The following is a 20,170-nucleotide window of genomic DNA, read 5'->3' as shown; positions in this document are numbered from 1 at the left end:
GAGGAGGCACCCTGGTCCAAAGTTCCAGGCCCTGGGCTCGTACCCCACAAAGTGCCGGGAGTGGGCCATATCCAGCCCTCCAGTTGGTTTCATCAGCGTGGCTCCGTGGAAAAGAACCTGGGCTTTGGAGTCAGACATCGTGGGTTCGAATCCTGGCTCCGCCACGAGTCTGCTGTGTGACCTTGGGCAAGTCACTTAACTTCTCTGAGCCTCAGTTCCCTCATCTGTAAAAATGGGGATTAAGACTGTGAGCCCTACCTGGGACAACTTGATCCCATTGTATCCCCCCCAGCGCTTAGAACAGTGCTTTGCACATAGTAAGCGCTTAACAAATGCCATTATTATTATTATTATTATTATCAGGTTCATGGGCCAGGTCTGGACCACCCAATCCTTTCACAGAATTGCAGCCGCTTCCACCCGTGGTGGCTCCTACTTGAATCCAAGCAGCAAGGGCTTCATCCAAACCCACACACTGCTACTCGCAGCTTCAGGGTTACGGCAAGCCCGAGTAGCTGACTGCATCCGTGGCTGATTTGGAGCCAGGTAGAAGCCACTGTGGCTAGAAGCAGCTGCAGTTTAAGCCCCCTCCTTCTACCCCCTTGAAGCCCTTCACCCTGAGAGGCCAGGAAGGCAAGTGGGATGTTGGGGAGAGGAAACCGTTTATAGTTGAAAGATGAAACTGCTTTAGAGGTTGGGCACTAGGATGAGCCAAAAAATCTTTGACTTGGCCCTCTCCTGACACACCCTAAATTGAGCCCCACACCTTGTATCCCCCCAGCACTTAGAACAGTGCTTCACACATAGTAAACCCTTAACAATTGCCATCATTATTAATCTGGTCAGGATTAGAAGGAGGCCAGACCTCTCTTTCCAGAAATATGGAAGGAGGGTCTCCTTAAGAGAAGCAGTGGGAGCTTATGGGGAAGAGCATGGGCCAATTGCTTGCTGTGTGACCTTGGACAAGTCACTTTGCTTCTCCGTGCCTCAGTTTCCTCAACTCTAAAATGAGGAGGGGTTAAATCCTACTCCCTCCAATTTAGACCGAGTCCCGTGTGGGATAGGGACTGTGTCCACCCTGCTAAACTTGTATCTACCCCCAGCGCTTAGAATAGTGCTTGACACATAGTAGGCGCTTAACAAATACCATTAAAAATCAAACAAACAAGAAAACCCTTCATTTTGAGTGTAGGGTGAAAAGGCGATGGGGATTTTAGGAGGCTAAATTGGGACTCAGCTCTTACAAGCCTGTCCCCTCTAACAGGCTGGATAGCCATCATTTTGCACCTTCTCAGAGACAGGAGCTAAGCACGGCTGAGTGTTGAGCTCAAAAAGATGTGGGGGCCATTGTCCCCCATGGAGTTGGCATTTAAAGTCTGAAGACCTGCACACCAAAAGTTCCGAATATGCCAGACTTGGGGAGCCTAATCCAATGAGTGCCCCAACCTTCCCCTTTCTCCCCAAACCAGGGATATTTTTTTCATTTAGTTGTGATGTGGCACCTTTCCACAAATCAGTGGCATTCATTGTTTACTGCATGTAGAGCATTGTACTGAGTGCTCTCAATGGATGAGAAGCACTGATTACATGGGCAAAACTGGAATCTTTTAAACTGACCTGCATAGCATGCTACACTGAAGTACCCTCTGCATATATCTGTTAATCCTCCTCACCTTTTCTTTCTCCAGATTTGTCTCTGAACCACTGTCCTCATTAGTTAAAGCAAAAATAGAAAGTAGAAACTGATTGATGCTATGGTTACATTTGAAAACATTCAGAGAAGAATACCTGTATCTGCAGGTGCAAGTGAAGCTTGGAATTTTCAATTTCTCAATTCTTTTGGTTTACTGTAGTACACAGAGATACAGATTCCCAGTTTGGACCGTAAACCTATGTATCAGAGCTCAGAGTTGAGAATCTTTGTGTTTTTTTAATGGTTAAATGCATTGTTCATGTGCATCACTTCAGCACTGCTATAACTGAAAAATTCAAGCTCATTTGGGAAGTGAATTTGAACAACTTTGTCCTATGAAAAGTTTTCTGCCCAATTAAGGTTTGTAGCAAATATTTTATTGCAGGCATTTAATCGTTCTTCCACCAGAGGGCTCCCAAAGTGTAGTTTTTTTCTCTCTTTCATCTCAAACCCTCCTGCCCACGATATTTAGTAAGAATTTTTGTTTTTCCGAGAGAAAACAGTAGTAGCCGAGAGTGAAATCCAGAACTACAGGGTTTCACATAGTGGGATCATTTAAAGACACCCGAGGTGGGTGGGGAGGGGGTTGTCTCTGGAGAGTCTCAGATCTCCCCCATCCCTGGGTGATAGTTCACGGGGATGAGAAGCGGCGTGGCTCAGTGGAAAGAGCACGGGCTTTGGAGCCAGAGGTGATGGGTTCAAATCCCGGCTCCGCCAACTGTCAGCTGTGTGACTTTGGGCAAGTCACTTAACTTCTCTGTGCCTCAGTTACCTCATCTGTAAAACGGGGATTAAAACTATGAGCGCCCCCCCCCCCCCCTCCGTGGGACAACCTGATCACCTTGTAACCTCCCCAGCGCTTAGAACAGTGCTTTGCACATAGTAAGCACTTAAATACCATTATTATTTTTTATTATTATTATTATGCTACAGTCCTGTGAGGGCTGCCTTCCCAGCAATATATGCTTACCCCATTTTACCAGTATGATGGGATTATGATAAATTATGATGTATGATCAAGCGATATGTATGTATTTTAGAGAGGTGTTCCCTCCCATGCTAATCACAGTTCTTGTCCTTGGCTTGCTGTTGCCAGTTAAAAAAAAAAAAAAGACCACTTGAGACATCGTGGCTTATGCTGTCGAGTCATTTTCAACCCATAGTAACTCCTTGGACACATCTCTCCCAGAATGCCCAACTCTCCATCTGCAAATCGTTCTGGTAGTGTATCCATGGAGTTTTCTTGGTAAAAATCCAGAAGTGGTTTACCATTGCCGTCTTCCGTACAGTAAACTTGAGTCTCTGCCCTCGACACTCTCCCATGCCGCTGCTGCCCAGCACAGGTAACTTTTGACCTGTGGCAGATTGCCTTCCGTTGGCTAGCCACTGCTCAAGCTAGGAATAGAATGGGTATGCCTCTGCTTGACTCTCCCTCCCTTAGCCGAGACTGGTAGAATACTGGAAACTCTCCAGGTGTGATCATGAGAGGGAAGGCGAGACATAGTACAAAGCAATCTGAGAGATGTTTTTTCTCCATGTAGACAAATAAGCACAAGTAGAGGATGAATTTATGGCTGTAGGTAGTTTGCCACATTCTGAGCCAAAAAGTTCATGCTGAAAACTCCCATCTTTCCAGAGTGTATGTACTCCAGCAGTTCCCATTCTTTGGGGCTGCTGCCGTGCTTTTCCCTGCTTTCCACTTGTGGTGACTTTGCCCGTCCATTCCTGAGCTGGAAAAGCTGAGTCTTTGAAAGACTCCTGGGTGCACAGCTCCTTGACACTCAGAAAAAGGCCTCCCAGAATTGAATTTAGAATTCCCTTTTTCCATAAAACACATTTACTTGGAGTGGTTTCGGTCCTGACCCATTTTATTAGTGGGGTTTGCATGTACTATATGTTGAAGTCTTTTCCTGATAGGTGCTAATGTTTATCTATGATTCTCAAAAAGGCCAGAATTCAAATTTTGCCCCCATTCCCACGTAAACATTGGAGAAATGTCTATGTAGTTATACCAATCTACGTAGTGAAATATAAATTTCAGCTATATGTTGAAATACTCTCTCTTTCTTTCAGAATTGCCCCTTTCAGTAGCTTTTTCTTTTTCTTCAGTAGTGTTTTGGCCAAGTAGAGTCCTGGATTTCCTGTACCTATTGAACAAGAAGGCCTTTGATTAAAAAAGGGGCTGCAATCCAAATCTCCAAAGCAATTTTATAACGTTCAGATTTTTCTTTTGATTACAGCGACAGTATGTTGTCTTGGAAGACAAGAAACGAAAATTATTGGAAAAGTGTAGGGAACTTCTAAGGAAAGCTAAGAATGTGTGTAACCTCAGCCCGGAACAATCCATTCCTGTGGAATATCAGGCAGTAAGTATCTATAATGCATAATGCAAAATAATGGTGTGACGATGTTACTAAGCCCAATCACTAACTTAGTTTACTTAAAAAGTTGATCTCCTCCTTCCTAGAATGTAGATGGCACTGATGTATTTTATTCCTACCCTCAGCACTTATGTATGACACTTATGAATAACTGTTTGAATGTTCAGTTGCATATTCAGTTATTTCATTCTGACATACATGAACACTTTCTGTTATATCCTCCTACTCACACTTTCATTTGTGTCTGTCCTCTCCTATTCGACTGTGAGCTGTTTACTGTTTTATAATCTCCTAAGTACTTAGATCTACTTACACTGTGAGCTCCATGTGTGACAGGGACTGTGTCCAACTTGATTATATCTACTTTAGTGCTTAGTACAGTGTTTGGCACATAGTAAGTACTTAACAAATACTACTATTATTAGTGTCATCAATCGATGAATGATATTTATCGAGCAATTCTTGTGTGCAGAACGCTGTATTAAGCACTTAGGAGTTGGTAGACACAATCCCTGCCCACAAGGAGCTTACAATCTACAGGAGGAGATAGACATTAAAATAGACTAAGGATAAGGGAAATAGTAGAATATAAGAATATTTACGCAATTACCTTGGGGCTGGGATGAGTATCAAAGTGCTTAAGTGGTACACGACCAAGCGCGTCGTCGACTCGGGAGGATGGATGGGGAGAAAAAGGTGCCTGACTGCATTTTCATGGGCGCATTGTGCAAGAGGTTCTGTCTCCGAAACACTCACACTCATGGATGTAGTTTTACCATCAGCAGAGTAATCTAAACATCTACAAAAGGAGGCAGTGCTGCAGTTCTCAACGGAAACAGAGTTAAACAGAGTTAACGTACCCAAGAAATATTTTCTTTTGCCACTCCTTTCAGAATGATTCATTTCACTCCCCAACTGTGTAATTTTAAAAATTCAATTTTTTTCCCACCAAAGAGGTTCACTTTATCTTAGTATAAATGACTGTTTTTGCTAGAGTTAAAAAGCTGGGGATGGTGTTTTATCAAGCCGGGGGTTGGGAGCCCTAGGGTCATTGCCGGGGGATTTGAAAGAGGTCACAGAGACTAGAACTACAGAACCCTAAAGAGCGACAACAGGCAGGAAAGTTGTGCATGAGGTGAGTGTCTTTCTCTGGGCACCTTCCTCCTCCACTCTCCTCCAGCCTTTAATTCTGTAATGTGAGTAATCAGGGTGGGGATTTTGTTTTGTTAGTGACGTTGTGGAATGTGACATGTTGGGATTTCCTCAGTCTTCTCCCAGCTAAGAGAACCCCAAGTTCATGGGAAAGAGAACTCCTGGTTACCTGGAATCTACCAGTGTCCAAAAGCCTTCCGGATTTGTCCCTTCCTGGAACAGAATCAGTCTTCAGGAGTCCGTGGCCCATACCTCTGATTTCACAGTCATCACCAGCTGGACTTTTCAGTTAGACCGCACAAGCCAAGTCAAAGTCCAGCCAGCACACTCCTAATTCTAGAATGCCACTGGTGGTAGCTCACGGGGATTACACACATTCCCCAGTAGAGTTCCAATAGAGCATGTCTCTCCACAGTAAGTTTGGGTCCTTTTTCACTTACCTGATACATCCACAACCCCAGATGAGTTACATTAACCAGTTTTGAGTGTATAATGTGCAAAGAGCCAAATAGCAATGTAAGAGAAATCAGTTGCACTCTACCTTTCCGTAAGTTTAGACAGTTCCTATTGCCACTTCAACTTTCCCTTTTACCCCAGCACCTTTCTTATGCCCCACTGCAAGAAATCTGGGGTTGTCTGTGGTTAGTCCATATCTGCAACTTGGCAATTTCATTGGCAACTTCCAGCTTCTTGGGGCAGGTTTCTTTGGCTCCATCCTTCCAGAGGACCAAAGGAGGTCAGACTTTCCATTTTTCTGCTTCTGTTTCATACAGTTGTCTTTTATCCTGACTGATTCACTCCCCTCTTTCCAAATCCTCAAATTGGTTTTCCATGCAAGCTCTAGACTGTAAGCTCCTTTTTTTTTAAATGGTATTTAAGTGCTTACTATGTGCCAGTTCTTGTACTAAGCACAGGTGTAGATGTAAGCTACTCAGTTTGGACACAGTCTTACTTGCCATTTAGCAGCTGAAGTAACAGGCACAGTGAAGTTAAGTGTCTTGCTCAAGGTCACACAGCAGACGAGTGGAGGGGTTGGAATTAGGACACAGGTCCTTCTGATTCGCAGCTCTATCCGGTAGGCCATGGGATCGTCTATGCATATTCTTTTGTATTGTTCTCCCAAGTGCTCAGCACAGTGCTCTGCACACAGTAAGCATTCAATAAATCTACGTCTCTGCACCAAATCTACATCACTGCCCCTGCTCTCTCTCCCTCCCTTCAGGCTCGTGTCTCCTCCTGCCTTCAAGACATCTCCATCTAATAATAATGGCATGTATTAAGCGCTTACTCTGCGCAAAGCACTGTTCTAAGCGCTGGGGAGGTTACAAGGTGATCGGGTTGTCCCACGGGGGGCTCACAGTCTTAACCCCCATTTTACATATGAGGGAACTGAGGCCCAGAGAAGTGAGGTGACTTGCCCAAAGTCACCCAGCTGACAATTGGTGGAGCCAGGATTTGAACCCATGACCTCCGATTCCAAAGCCCGAGCTCTTTCCACTGAGCCACGCTGCTTCTCTGAGTCACACTGCTTCTCTGGACATCCATCTGGCTGTCTGCCCGCCATCTAAAACTCAATATGTCCAAGACTCAACTCCTTATCTTCCTTCCCAAACCCTGCCCTCTCCCTGACTTTCCCATCACTGTTGACGGCACTACCATCTTTCCCGTCTCACAAGCCCGCAACCTTGGTGTCATCCTCGACTCTGCTCTCTCGTTCACCCCTCACATCCAATCCGTCACCAAAACCTGCCAGTCTCACCTCCGCAACATCGCCAAGATCCACCCTTTCCTCTCCATCCAAACTGCTACCCTGCTGGTTCAATCTCTCATCCTATCCCAACTGGATTACTGCATCAGCCTCCTCTCTGATTTCCCATCCTCCTGTCTCTCCCCACTTCAGTCTATACTTCACGCTGCTGCCCTGATCATCTTTGTGCAGAAACGCTCTGGGCATGTTACTCCCCTCCTCAAAAAACTCCAGTGGCTACCAATCAACCTACGCATCAGGCAAAAACTCCTCACTCTTGGCTTCAAGGCTCTCCATCACCTCGCCTCCTCCTACCTCACCTCCCTTCTCTCCTTCTACAGCCCAGCCTGCACCCTCCGCTCCTCTGCCGCTAACCTCTTCACTGTGCCTCGTTCTCACCTGTCCCACAATCAACCCCCGGCCTACGCCCTCCCCCTGGCCTGGAATACCCTCCCTCCGCACATCCGCCAAGCTAGCTCTCTTCCTCCCTTCAAAGCCCTACTGAGAGCTCACCTCCTCCAGGAGGCCTTCTCAGACTGAGCCCCCTCCTTCCTCTCCCCCTCCCCATCCCCCCGGCCTTACCTTCTTCTCCTCCCCACAGCACCTGTATATATGTATATGTGTTTGTACATATTTATTACTCTATTCATTTTACTTGTACATATTTATTCTATTTATTTTATTTTGTTAAAATGTTTTTGTTTTTTTGTCTATCTCCCCCTTCTAGACTGTGAGCCCGTTGTTGGGTAGGGACCGTCTCTATATGTTGCCAACTTGTACTTCCCAAGCGCTTATTACAGTGCTGTGCACACAGCGCTCAATAAATACGATTGAATGAATGAATGAATGAATAAATACCATTGAGTGATTGATTGTCCAGATAGAAATGTTTGACTCCTGAGGCGGCTTTCTTTTCTTATAGGATGGCTATTTTCCTGTCCCGCAGTTTGGGTGTGGGAAATAGACTTCACATATCTCTTCTAACCACTCTTCTATCAATACCTGATTTCCTGGTCTCAGGGAATTCCTTGCTCTCTTTCTCCCAAGCCATTTTGGCTTTTACTTCCCACATTGTGACCTACAGTTAAATCAGGCTGGCCACCACATAGTGGTTAGGGATGCTTGGAAACCTTGAGCGGGTTATAGGTCAAAAAAGTTGAAAAATTGCCAGTTTAAGGGTTACCATGTGTAGTTTACCACTCAAAATATAATTTAAGGAAAAGTTGCTATTTTCCCAAAAGTGAATACAGCTGGTTTGTTTAAAAAAAAATGCAGTGCTTCTGAGGGATATTAAACAGGCTAATGAGATTAGATTTTTTGAGTCTTGAAACTGAGATTCATCATTCGTTCAATCAATCGTATTTATTGAGTGCTTACTATGTGCAGAGCACTGTATTAAGCGCTAGGGAGAGTACAATATCCATTTACTAATTTAACCATAGGGTCCTTCACAAAAGTATGAGGAAAAACATTACTGAGTTTAATTCATAATGCCATTTTAGGGCCTTTTTGAGTTTCAAGTGTAATGGGTCAGTATGTTTTAGTATAGCCCCAGAAGGAGTTATTTTAGTTTGATAACGCTTTACTGAATCGTGTTACTTTCCTGCCTTAGTGTCCACTTCATGGGGACAATAGGCGGGGAGAGTAATTGTCTGTCGGATCACTCCTATCCAACCCCTTCCTTGGTTACTAGTCCATCCAGCCCCTTGGTGCTGGAAAAAGACCTTCAAAAGGCCTTCCCTGACTAAGCCCTCCTTTCCTCCTCTCCTCCCTTCTATGTCACCTTGACTTGCTTCCTTTATTCATCCCCCTCCCAGCCCCACAGCACTTATGTACACACCTATAATTTATTTATATGAATGTCTGTCTTCCCCCTCTAGACTGTAAGCTCACTGTGGGCAGGGATGTTCCTGTTGTACTCTCCCAAGCACATAGTAAGCGCTCAATAAATACGATTGAAAGAATCAGTGAATTACTGGAGGTGGAGCCAGCAGGACACAGCTACTGGACTGGTCCAAGAATCGTGCACATTAAGACTCTTTAAGGCACTTGCTATTCACCTCCACCCTCTAGCTCCACAGCACTTAGACTGTAAACTCGTTGTGGGCAGGGAATGTGTCTATTATATTGTGTTGTACTCTGTCAAGTGCTTAGTACAGTCCCTGTCTACACACAGCACTCAATAAATACCAGACTGATTGATCCAAAATTTATTTTAGTGTCTGCCTCCCCCTCTAGACTGTAAGCTCCTTGTGGGAAGGGAATGTGTCTGCTAACTCTTTTATTGTACTCTCCAAGCACTTAGCACAGTGCTCTGCACACAGTCATCATCAGTGGTATTTATTGAGTGCTTTTGTGCAGAGCACTGTACTAACCAATTTACAACACACAGTAAGCACTCAAATGCCTCTTATTGATTGATTGAACCTGTGGTGAGCTAGGACTATTCGTCCCTCCAACACCAATGCCCCTGGGAGGCCAGCCTCCTCCGCCAGTGTTGGGTTGGCAGAGCTGGGACTGGCACAAGGAAGGGGTTGGCTCGGCCCCATGGGCAGTAGAGCGGCTTCTGGCCCGGGGCGACCAGTTAACCTAGGGAAGAAGGAAAGGGAGGGGAAGGCAGAGGATGCCAGTGCCGCATTTTGGGGGTCTCTGCAGGTCCTCCACAAGGAGAATCCACCCACCTGGCTCCATCCTGAGCAGCTCGTGCTGGCCACTGGGGCCCCGTGCTCTGCTCCCACCATATTCTGGATCCCCTGCTGCTCAATGGGCCACGCAAGTCAGCGTGGCTCCTTTCGAATCAGGGCAGACAACCCCTGCCTGCAGGAGGCTGGAGTAGTGCGGGGGTTGCAGGGAGGGCAAGATAAATTGCCACTTCTAGGCCGAGCGCACCCGAGCAGCCCTAGAGCGCCAATATCAGGCCCTTCTCCCATGGGCCACTTGCACCCAGACCCAGTTGCCCGGCAGTGGAAGAAGGGGAGCGGCTCACCCCTTCACTGTGGCCTAATGGAAAGAGCCCAGGCATGGGAGGCAGAGAACCTGGGTTCTGATTCCGGCTTCACCACTTTTCTGTACCTGTTCTCCCTCTTACTTAGACTGTGAACCCCCATGAGGGGCAGGAACTGTGTTTGACCTGCTTATCTTGCATCTGCCCCAGTACTTAGTAGTGTGCTTGGCACATGGTAAGTGCTTAACAAATACCCCAATCAATACTGTTATTATTATTTAATAAAAGTTGACTCTCCTCTCTTCTAAAAGGCATTTTTTTCTTTCTTTCTTTCTTTAGGCTTTCCAAGATCTCCCAAACACATTGGATGAAATTGATGTTTTATTAGCTGAAGAGAGATCAAGAGCTTCCTGCTTCACAGGCCTAACTGCTTCGGTATGGTTTTTTTTATCCCCACCCCTCGGCCCCCTCCCCACCACACACACACACACACACACACACACACACACACACACTCTCTCTCTCTCTCTCTCTCACTCTCTCACTCTCTCTCTCTCTCTCTCTCTCTCTCTCTCTCTCTCTCTCTCTCTCTCTCTTTCTCGTACTTACCTCCCACTCTGTACTAGAGCTTTTGGTAATAATAAGCTAGACAGCAGGGACAATGTGCTGTAAATGCCAGATTCTGAATCTATTAGAATTTTAAATAGATTCTTCCAAAAGAACAGAATGTTCTGTGCCTTTCCTTTTTATAAAGAATAGTCAGGCTAACCTGAAATACTGAAATGTCTAACTTTTTTTCTTCAAAAGACAGAAATGTCTTGTTTTTAGTACATAAGGACTGCATAAGTTAATTGCATGTAAACAAATGCAACCCAACTGGTCATTTTTCAGTTAAGATTTTAATTGATACACATTTTTGTCTGATGTTTTGTACTCTGAAAGACTTGTCTTAAAGTGCTTTTTGCTGCTAGGTTGTTGAAGAATACAGGAAGAGAGAACAGGAAATACAGCAGTTAACTGCACAAGTGAAGAAATGTGAAGGTGAATTGGATGATTATAGGCAAAATATTACCCAGGTAATAATGCACACTCTCACATTTTCCCATAACGTATTGCCATCATTAATGTAAATGCAAAAAAATGCATAGGTGGAGTGATGTGCTGTACTTGTAAATGGAATTCAGTATTTCAAGGCATACTGATTGTTTATAAAAAGAATCACACAGTAAGCGCTCAATAAATACAATTGAATGAATGTAGACATTGTTTCATATAAAGGTTGCTATAATAGAATCATGGTTCTTCTTGATGTTGTTATTTTCAGGTTAAAGAAAGGTGGCTTATTCCTTTGAAACAACTGATAGGAAAAATAAATGAAAAATTCAGCAACTTTTTTAGTTCCATGCAATGTGCTGGCGAAGTTGATCTCCATACAGAAAATGAGGTATAATTCACTCGATAGGTTTTTAAGTGTTACCTTTGTAAACTGAAGTTCTACAAAGGAGTTAGATGATAATATTCTTCATAATGTAGTATATAAAATTATATATATATATCCATTATATAAAATTATGGAAAACTATAGTTTATGTTAAGGTCTCAATTCTTCCATTGACAGTTATTGTAAATTAATGGTAATTTAAATATATATATATATATATGTTCTTGGGTTTAGTCAGCTGCCTAACTGGAGATTTTTAAAGACTAGTAAGTGTGTAACAAAGAAAGTTGGGTTCTCAGGCATTTCAGTCTCCAGAAGCACAGTTTGGGTGATGACAAAAATTCCTTTACTTACTTGCTGAAACTTGGAAAGGTGGTTCTTCCCACTATTATTGCTGCTCCTGCTTTCCTCCGAGCCCCAGTTTCTGCTGGGAACGTGGTGGTAGTCAGAGTATTCGGCTGACACTTGCATTTGCTCTGCGATTCTGGGAATTGGCCCCTACCTTGTGTCTCCAATGAGGAGAAGGTAGTAATAATAATAATAATAATAATGGTATTTATTAAGCACTTACTAAGTGCCAAGCACTGTTCTAAGCTCTATGATAGCATCTTGAATGAAGTTGGGGAGAGATGAGTTCCACCAGACTCTTGGGCAGCTGCAAAAATTTCAGGAGATAGCCAGTGGGTTATATGTCAATGTACCAAAACAATATGGAGCTTTTGCAAATGTGAGCCCCAGGAGGAGCAGGAACAGGGAAAATTCCCACCTGTGTATTTTCTGCCAGCGCTTAGTTCAGTACCCTGCACCCAGTAAGCACTTAATAACTACTGTTACTACGACTGTTACTGCATGGGATTTGGGATGTGGTAGTAGGTAAATGCCCATTTTCCAAGATCCCCGCCACTCTCTGTTGTACTACCACAGTTGCCCTTGTTGGGTTTCAGATCTTCAGCCCCAGCTTTTTGGAATAGCCATCCAATAATGAACATCTTCAAGTTTATTAGTGCCAGTTTGAGGGGGCTGGTCATGGAGACCTGGCCCTAACATCTTTCCCTCCTCTCTCCTGCAACAAAAAAATCCCATGTACCTTGTGTTTAGCCTCACCCCTCGTAGCTTTTTGGGCAGAGCAGGAGCAAAGGCAGCGTGGCGTAGTGGAAAGAGCCTGGGCCCGGGAGTCAGAGGACCTGCGTCCTAATGTCGGCTCCGCCGCTTGTCTGCTGTGTGACCTTGGGCAAGTCGCTTTACTTCTCTGGGCCTCAGTTTCCTCATCTGTCAAAAGGGGATTTGATACCTGTCCCCCACTTCCTCCTTAGGTTATGAGCCCCATGTGGGGCAGGGGCTGTATCTGATCTGATCATGTTGTATCTACTCCAGTGCTTAGCACATAGGTGCTTAAATAGCACAGCAACAATAATAATAATTATTAGTAGTAGTAGGATTCTTAGTATCATTATTAGCAGATAGGTGTAATTAAACCACTAATGAGGTTGTCTGGAGTAGCACAGCTGAGATAGCTTAATTTTCTTATTTTATTGATTGCATTTATTGAGCACCAAGTGCTGCAGAAAAGCACAAGGGTGAGCCCCATGTGCAACATGGACTGTGTCCATGGACTGATTACCCTGTATCTACCCCAGTGCTTAGAATGGTGCCTGGCATATAGTAAGTATTTAACAAACACCATTTAAAAAAAAAAGTGGTAATTTAGCCATGTCCCTGGCCTACAAAAGGCTCACAATCTTTAAGGGCAAGGAACTAGAGACACACAAGGAAAGAAATAGCATAATAAATGCAGAAAAATAATAAATTTATAGCAACAGTGACTAATCAAAGCCATTCAGTATCGTCCTGTAAAAGGCACCGCTTGAAGGTTTCTCGTTAGTCCAGCAGGGCTGTATGAAGTCCCGGCCCTCCCAGTATTCCAACGCTCCCCCCGTGGCTTCAATACCACTTCTAGGCGGGTGACTCTCAACTCTACCTTGATAATCCTAACCTCTCTCCTCTGCAGTCTCACATTTCCTCTTGCCTACACATCATCTCTATTTGGGTGTCCTGCTGCCACCTTAAGCTCAATATGCCCCACACGGAACCACCCCCAGCTTCCCTCCCAAATTCTCTCCTTCTCCTACCTTTTCTGTAACTTTTGACACTGCTACTATCCAGCTATCTCTTAAATCCATAACCTAGGCATTGTCCTTGACTTCTCCCTCCCTTTGAAGCCCCAAATTCAATCTGTTGCCAAATCATGTTTTCCACTATATTTCTGGCATCCATCCATTCCTTTCTTTCCAAATGACCACCACTCTGGTCCAGACATTTGTCAGGTCCTTCACGATGCTGCCCAGATTATTTTTCTGAATTGATGTTCTGCATCTGTCATCCCAACTCCTCAAACACCTTCAACGATTGCCTGTTCTCCACATCGAGCAGAAGCTGCTGACCGTTGGCTAAAAGGCAGTCACCTACCTCTCTCCCTCCTATTTATTCACTCTTTTCTTATTACACATGAACTTAGTCTTCTCTCATCTCAAGCCCACCTGTTCACTGTGCCTCATTCTCATATCTCTTGAAGAGGTCAGCCAGTCAATCAATTCATGGTATTTATTGAGCGCTTACTGGGGCAGGGCACTGTACTAACTGCTTGGGAGAGTACAGTGTAATGGAGTTGTTAGGATCCCTGCCCACGGGGAACATGCAATCCAGCTCCTGCCCTCCGTGGGGAGAGTGGTGTCCTGTCACTTCCAGCCAGCAGGCTGCAGCTCCAGAGGTGGACTGGAAGTTTTTCTCTTCGGAGGCTAGCCAGGAGCCCAGCAGGCCTTTTCCAGATTTGGCCTGAGTCATCTGTGTACCAGTTGCCCTGGCCTTTGCTCCGTACCCCCTACTGTGTGCACACACACAGTAAGCACTTAACAAATACAACTACTACTATTGTGTCTTCAATCTAAATCAACTTTCTTTTCAACCCATGGTCTGAAAGAGTGGGTTGGGAGGGGAAAATTCCTTCCATTTGAAGTGGTAAAGGATTTCCTTTGCTATCCCTTGGGCGGAGTCTTATAATTAGAGGACTCTCAGAGTAGAGAGCGCAGATTTTCAAGCTTCCTGAACTCTGGGTGGGGTTTATGGGATACAGGGCTTCCAGGGGCTGTTTTAAAATGACCTGTTCTCCCTTGTAAAGTGATGATCAAAGCCTTACAAGTTCTTAAACTCTCTTCCCTAGCCTTTTTTTTCCTCCCCTTCCGCTCTCACTGTCTCACTGTTCTTATTTTTTTCCCCACTGCCCCATTTTTCTCGTTTTTTTCCTTCATTTTCATGACTCGTCTCCCAGTCCCTCACTGCTTCCTTCTCCTTCTCTTACTTATTCTCTTCCTCCTGGGCCCTCTCCTCACATCATCATCATCGTCAATGGCATTTGAGCACTTACTGTGTGCAGAGCACTGTACTAAGCACTAACACAACAGAGTTGAGCAGACACATTTCCTGCCCACAATGAGCTTATCGCCTAGATGGGGAGACATTACTATAAATAATGTATAATATAGAATTTGTAGATATGTACAGAGTGCTGTGGGGCTGAAGGTGGGCCGAATATCAGATGCCCAGAGGTCAGAGATCTGAGTGCACAGGCGACACAGAAGAGAGAGGGAGCTGGTAAAAGAGGGTTTAATTGGGGAAGCCCTCACCCTTGGTTTCCCTTTCTGGTTGCTACCAGGCCATGCTGCCTCTAAGCAGGGTCCAGGTGGTGGTAGGGGCTGGTGTGGTCTGGAAACCCCAGACACCAGCATGGCCCAGAGAGGTGGATAGTACGTCAGCATTCTGAGGCTTCCTGAAGGGCCAGGCCAGACAGAGTATTAGTAGTACTGGTGGTAGTAGTAGTGGTAGTAGTGGTGTGTTGGTGATGGTGGTAGGAGTAGTAGCAGTGGTTGTGGTCATGGGAAGTAGTAGTAAATAGCATTTATTGAGCACACACTGGGTGCAATATATTGGAAAGTACAAAACAAGTGACTCATTCTGTGCCCCCAAAATACTTATCCTGTAATAGGGGAGGCAAAAAATATATATATTCAATTGTACAGTCAATTATTTTACATATACTCACATGCTGAGGATGGCTATAAATAAATACATAAATGTTAAGGAAGGCGGATGAGTTGATGAAACATGGGATGCTGGGAATTAATTGGGGAAGGCAGATTAGGGGAGGTGGAATTTTAGAAAGGCTTTGAACATGGGTCTGAGGCAGAAGTAGATTCACTGTTGTTTAATTCTGTCGTACTCTCCCAAGTGCTTCGTACAGTGCCGCACGCAATAAATACTACTGGTTGGGTGGTTGATTCTCTATCCCTTCCCCACTTGCAGATCAGAAAACTGGCCATTAAGGCTGTGGGTAGCATGTGCCCCTCGCTGTATAGCTGCATTAAAGTTTTCCTGGTTCTTGGGGAAATGTACAAATTGAATGGACGGCTAAAAGAAAAAAAGGCATTCCCTGAGAGCTGCCTCTGGACCATAATAGCTCTGATCATTCCAGTAGCAGTCGGCAGTCCTTGAGGTGCCTTGATTGCTCCTTAGTTGAGAAATATTTTTCACAAAAGCCTGTCTGCTTTTCAGGAAGACTACGATAAATACGGAATTCGAATTAGAGTTAAGTTTCGCAGTAATAGCCAGTTGCACGAACTGACTCCCCATCATCAGAGTGGAGGCGAGAGAAGTGTTTCTACCATGCTGTACTTGATGGCCCTGCAGGACCTCAATAAGTGTCCATTCAGAGTGGTGGATGAAATAAATCAGGTACGGGCACTGTCTGATGATATAAGAGCCTACCCTCTAAAGAGCTATCGTGCAGTACAGTCAGGAGATTTTTGAAAATTATTTTTTTGTCATTCGTAAGGGAATGGACCCGGTAAATGAGAGGAGAGTATTTGATATGGTTGTGAAGACTGCCTGTCAGGAAAGCACCTCTCAATACTTCTTAATTACCCCAAAGGTAAGTAATGGGTGGCGAGAAAGTGCCTCATTTCTCCCCAGGGAGTAGCAGGGAATGTCTTGATGGAGGAAAGAAATATGAGAACTCATTCTTATTGTCTTGAGAATTCTAAAAGGGTGTTGAAATAGGGAATACTTAAACTTGAGGGTCTGAGGGGCCCTATTTAGTCACATGCCCTTCCAATCTAATTTCTATTTTCCTAATTTCAGAGTCTGTGGGATTAAGCAGAGCCCTTTTGTCCCCATCCTGCGCCCCACCCACCCACTGAACTTTGGCATACATTTAATTCAGCTTTCAAAAAAGGAGAGGGTTGAGCCGAGAGTGAGAGATGCACTCTTAAAAGCGTCACCCACGGGAGCTAGGTTGCGCTTCCGTGTGTGAGGTGCAACATTCAATGCCAAATGACTATGATCGTATTTTCCTTTTTAGCTCATTTACCTCAAGTACAATTACATTATTCAAGTTACCACTCAGGCGTGTTTGTCACCATGGCTGTGACTAGATAAGTGGCAGACAAGAATGGGGAAGCTTGTTGAGGCTGTCACGCGTAAGTGTATGGTAGATGTTCATCCGTAGTTCATGTGTTAATAAGGTGCATATGTCAGGGGCAGCAAAAATGATACTCTTTTTTGTTGTTGCTTTCAGCCACAGCTGGAAAAAAACAAAAACTTCCCAGTCCATTTGGGCTGTCCCTAGCCCAAGTGAACACTACCAGATCAAAAAATTATCCCAAACCAAATGCCCAAAGATCATTTAACAACTCGGTTTTCTAGTGTTCAGTCGTCAACCAGTACTGGAGAGGAACCTAGAAACAAGTTTATGGGTCCTCAGTGATAAATACCATAGAAATGTGGCAAAAGAGAAAGGCGGACTTCTATTACGCTAATGTTGTGTATGTGTTTCAACATTTCAGCTTCTGCAGAATCTCACTTATGCTGAGAAAATGACAGTGTTGTTTGTCTATAATGGTCCTTACATGCTGGAGCCTAGCAAATGGAATTTAAAGGCTTTCCGTAGAAGGCGAAAGCGGATGGAAGGTAACCCACTGGATCAGTAATGAAATCCGAGGCTTTTGGACTTTTGCCGTAAAACTGTTTCTCATTCAACAGCTCTGTAATTATAAAGAGGATGCTTGCTTAGATGCAGTGAGTCATTTAGTTTTGGAAACCTCATGTCAAATAGAGTTGGTTTGATAAATTTGAAACTTTGGAGTTAATATTCCTTCTCTGAAAACTGGTGGGTAGTCAAAATTCTTGTTAAATCTGGTTCCCTAATGCCATGGTGTTGGGTTATTGAGTTTTCCCAAGGTATTATATCAGGTGATATAACCCATAAATTATCGAGGGGGTGGTTGGGGACCGTCTTCAAGAATTTTGATTAACTTGATAACCTTGAGAAATTAGTGTAGAAAAGACTTTGAATCACTGTTTGAACTAGAACTGCCTCTAAACTTTTTACCAGTAATCATGTTTAATTGATAAGGAAAGAGTCGAGGTAAAGGTTTTGCCTTGAATATGCTAACATGACTTTGTACATCTACACCTGTATATATATCTTCCCCCCAAAATTTGAGATTTGGGTCTGAGGTCTCCGATTTCTGACAGAATGAAATATTCTGTTTTGAAAATCATAGAGGAACTTTTTTTAAAGAGCCACAAGGTGGCTACTGGGGGTTGAACAAAACAAGACTAAAAAGGACAATTCTTTGGACTAAAAAAAGCAAAGAAGAATTATGGGTGTTTTGTACAAAATGAACTGTTTTTCATCTTCTAAAATTGTTTAGTTTTTTTATAAGAAATGTATATTTTTCTAACTCCTGAATAGGAAGGTTAACAAGCACTCATTCTCATTTCTATCTGCAATTTCTCAGTACTTTAAAACTCATTAGTTTAAAACCTGAAGACATTTTTTAAACTTCCAATTATGGTATTTCTAGAACATTTTCAGTCAGTCCAGTGCACTTGATATCTACAGCATCTAATCATTCCTTTCATTTTTGTTTTCCACTAAAGAAATCAGTTCATCATTAAACTCTTATTCCAATCGATAATATGAAACAAATTCTGCCCCATTTAAAGTACATAATGTAAGGAACTAAGTTTACTCCAAAGACTGCCCCTCCTTTTTTTTTTTTTTTTCCCCCTGACTGTAGGTTTGAATCTGGCAGCAGTGGCCAAGTTCTCTTCTGATTGGCCTGGCCTGTCTGAAATAAGTAATTGAACTGAGTCTAAAATATAACCCACAGAATTAACATTCTCCCTAAAAGGCTCAAAAACTGAGTTTATCCTGTTTCTTAGAGGTTTTCTTTGGAATATAACCATTTGAACATATTAAATGTGTTACTGTTAAAAAAAATTATGGGAAGCATCTTTTTTTCTTCAGCCCAATAAAATAACTGGAAATCAATCTATCAATCAGTGGTATTAAGCGCTTTCTGTGTACATGCACTATACTAAGTGCTTGGGAGAGCATTTACAAGAGTTGGTAAACATGTTCCCTGCCCACAGGGAGCTTGCAGTCCAGACAGGCATTAAAATAAATTATGAATACTCATTCATTGTCGGATTTATTGAGCGCTTACTGTGTGCAAAGCACTGAGAAGCAGCGTGGTTCAGTGGAAAGAGCATGGGCTTGGGAGTCAGAGGTCATGGGTTCAAATCCTGTCTCCGCCACTTGTCAGCTGTGTGACTTTGGGCAAGTCACTTAACTTCTCTGTGCCTCAGTTACCTCATCTGTAAAATGGGGATTAAGATTGTGAGCCCCACATGGGACAACGTGATCACCTTGTATCCTCCCGTGCTCTTAGAACAGTGCTTTGTACATAGTAAGCGCTTAACAATTACCAAAATTGTTACTATTATTATTATTATTAAATAGAGACAATCCCTGCCCACAACAGGCTCACAGTCTAGAAGGGGGAAGACAGACATCACAACAAGTAAACAGGCAGGATACGTGCATTAGTGCTGTGCGGCTTAGGGTGGAGTGAATATCAAGTGCTTAAAGGGTACAGATCCAAGTGCAAGGGTGACACTGAAGAGAGAGGGAGTAGGAGAAATGAGGGCTTAGTTGGGGAAGGCCTCTTGGAGGAGATGGGAATTTTAGTAAGACTTCTAAAGTGGGGAGAGTGAAGGGAATCAGTGAAGTAAGTTATTATGAATATCTCTTTCCAGAATGTTTTGATATTTACCTGCTCTCTATCCTTTCTTGCCTCCGTCATACCTTAATGGAGTGCGATTTCATCAGGAAAGAATTGTTCTAATGCTGCTAAGTAGAAAATTCAGAATTTCAATATTCATTATCCTATGAGAAACAGCATGGCCTAGTGGCAAGAGCATGGGCTTGGGAGTCAGAGGACGTAAGTTCTAATCCTGGCTCTGCCACTCGTCTGCTGTGTGACCTTGGGCAAGTAACTTAACTGCTCTGTGCCTCAGAACCCTCATGTGTAAAATGGCGATTAAGACTGTGAGCCCCAAGTGGGACAGGGACTGTGTCCAACCTGATTAGTTTGTATCATGTATCCCAGTGCTTAGAACAGTGCTTAGCACATAGTAAGCACTTAACAAATACCATAATTATTATTATTATGTAAAGCAAATAGGAGTTTCTGGTGGGTGGTTAACCGCTGGGAGGCTCTTGAGGAAATGGGGAGGCTTGGGGTGTACTTTTTTAGAAAAATGATCCAGGGTGCAGAGTAAGGATTGGAGCCGACACTCTGCTGAGTTGCCTCAGGTGGTCCGAGGCCATTTTACATAGGAACTACTGGCTACTGTCCACCGGGACACAAAGAACTCATTCTCAGCTGGAGCTGAGGAGGATCCATTTCTCCAG

At 43.9% G+C, this 20,170-nt stretch overlaps 1 protein-coding gene and 1 non-coding gene across 3 annotated transcripts in view; one reads left to right on the top strand and one right to left on the bottom strand.

Annotated features, from left to right (window-relative positions):
* The window catches only part of SMC5 (structural maintenance of chromosomes 5), a 57,914-nt gene extending 39,196 nt beyond the window's left edge, over window positions 1–18,718 (top strand). For both annotated transcript variants that reach the window (XM_038769900.1, XM_038769899.1), the window contains 7 exons: window positions 3,934–4,059; window positions 10,257–10,352; window positions 10,889–10,993; window positions 11,242–11,361; window positions 15,964–16,143; window positions 16,244–16,339; window positions 17,253–18,718. In XM_038769900.1, coding sequence (XP_038625828.1) covers window positions 3,934–4,059; window positions 10,257–10,352; window positions 10,889–10,993; window positions 11,242–11,361; window positions 15,964–16,143; window positions 16,244–16,339; window positions 17,253–17,396 — 867 coding nt within the window. In that variant the 3' untranslated portion in view covers window positions 17,397–18,718. The remainder of the gene's footprint in view (window positions 1–3,933; window positions 4,060–10,256; window positions 10,353–10,888; window positions 10,994–11,241; window positions 11,362–15,963; window positions 16,144–16,243; window positions 16,340–17,252) is intronic.
* Window positions 3,047–3,184, bottom strand: LOC119948385. The gene has a single exon (XR_005456784.1). It is a non-coding gene; the product is annotated as a small nucleolar RNA SNORA7 (small nucleolar RNA).
* Window positions 18,719–20,170: the final 1,452 nt, after the last annotated feature.

Source organism: Tachyglossus aculeatus, chromosome X4, assembly GCF_015852505.1.
Source record: "Tachyglossus aculeatus isolate mTacAcu1 chromosome X4, mTacAcu1.pri, whole genome shotgun sequence".
Classification (NCBI taxonomy): domain Eukaryota; kingdom Metazoa; phylum Chordata; class Mammalia; order Monotremata; family Tachyglossidae; genus Tachyglossus; species Tachyglossus aculeatus.
This window is presented reverse-complemented; position numbering and strand designations above follow the sequence as displayed.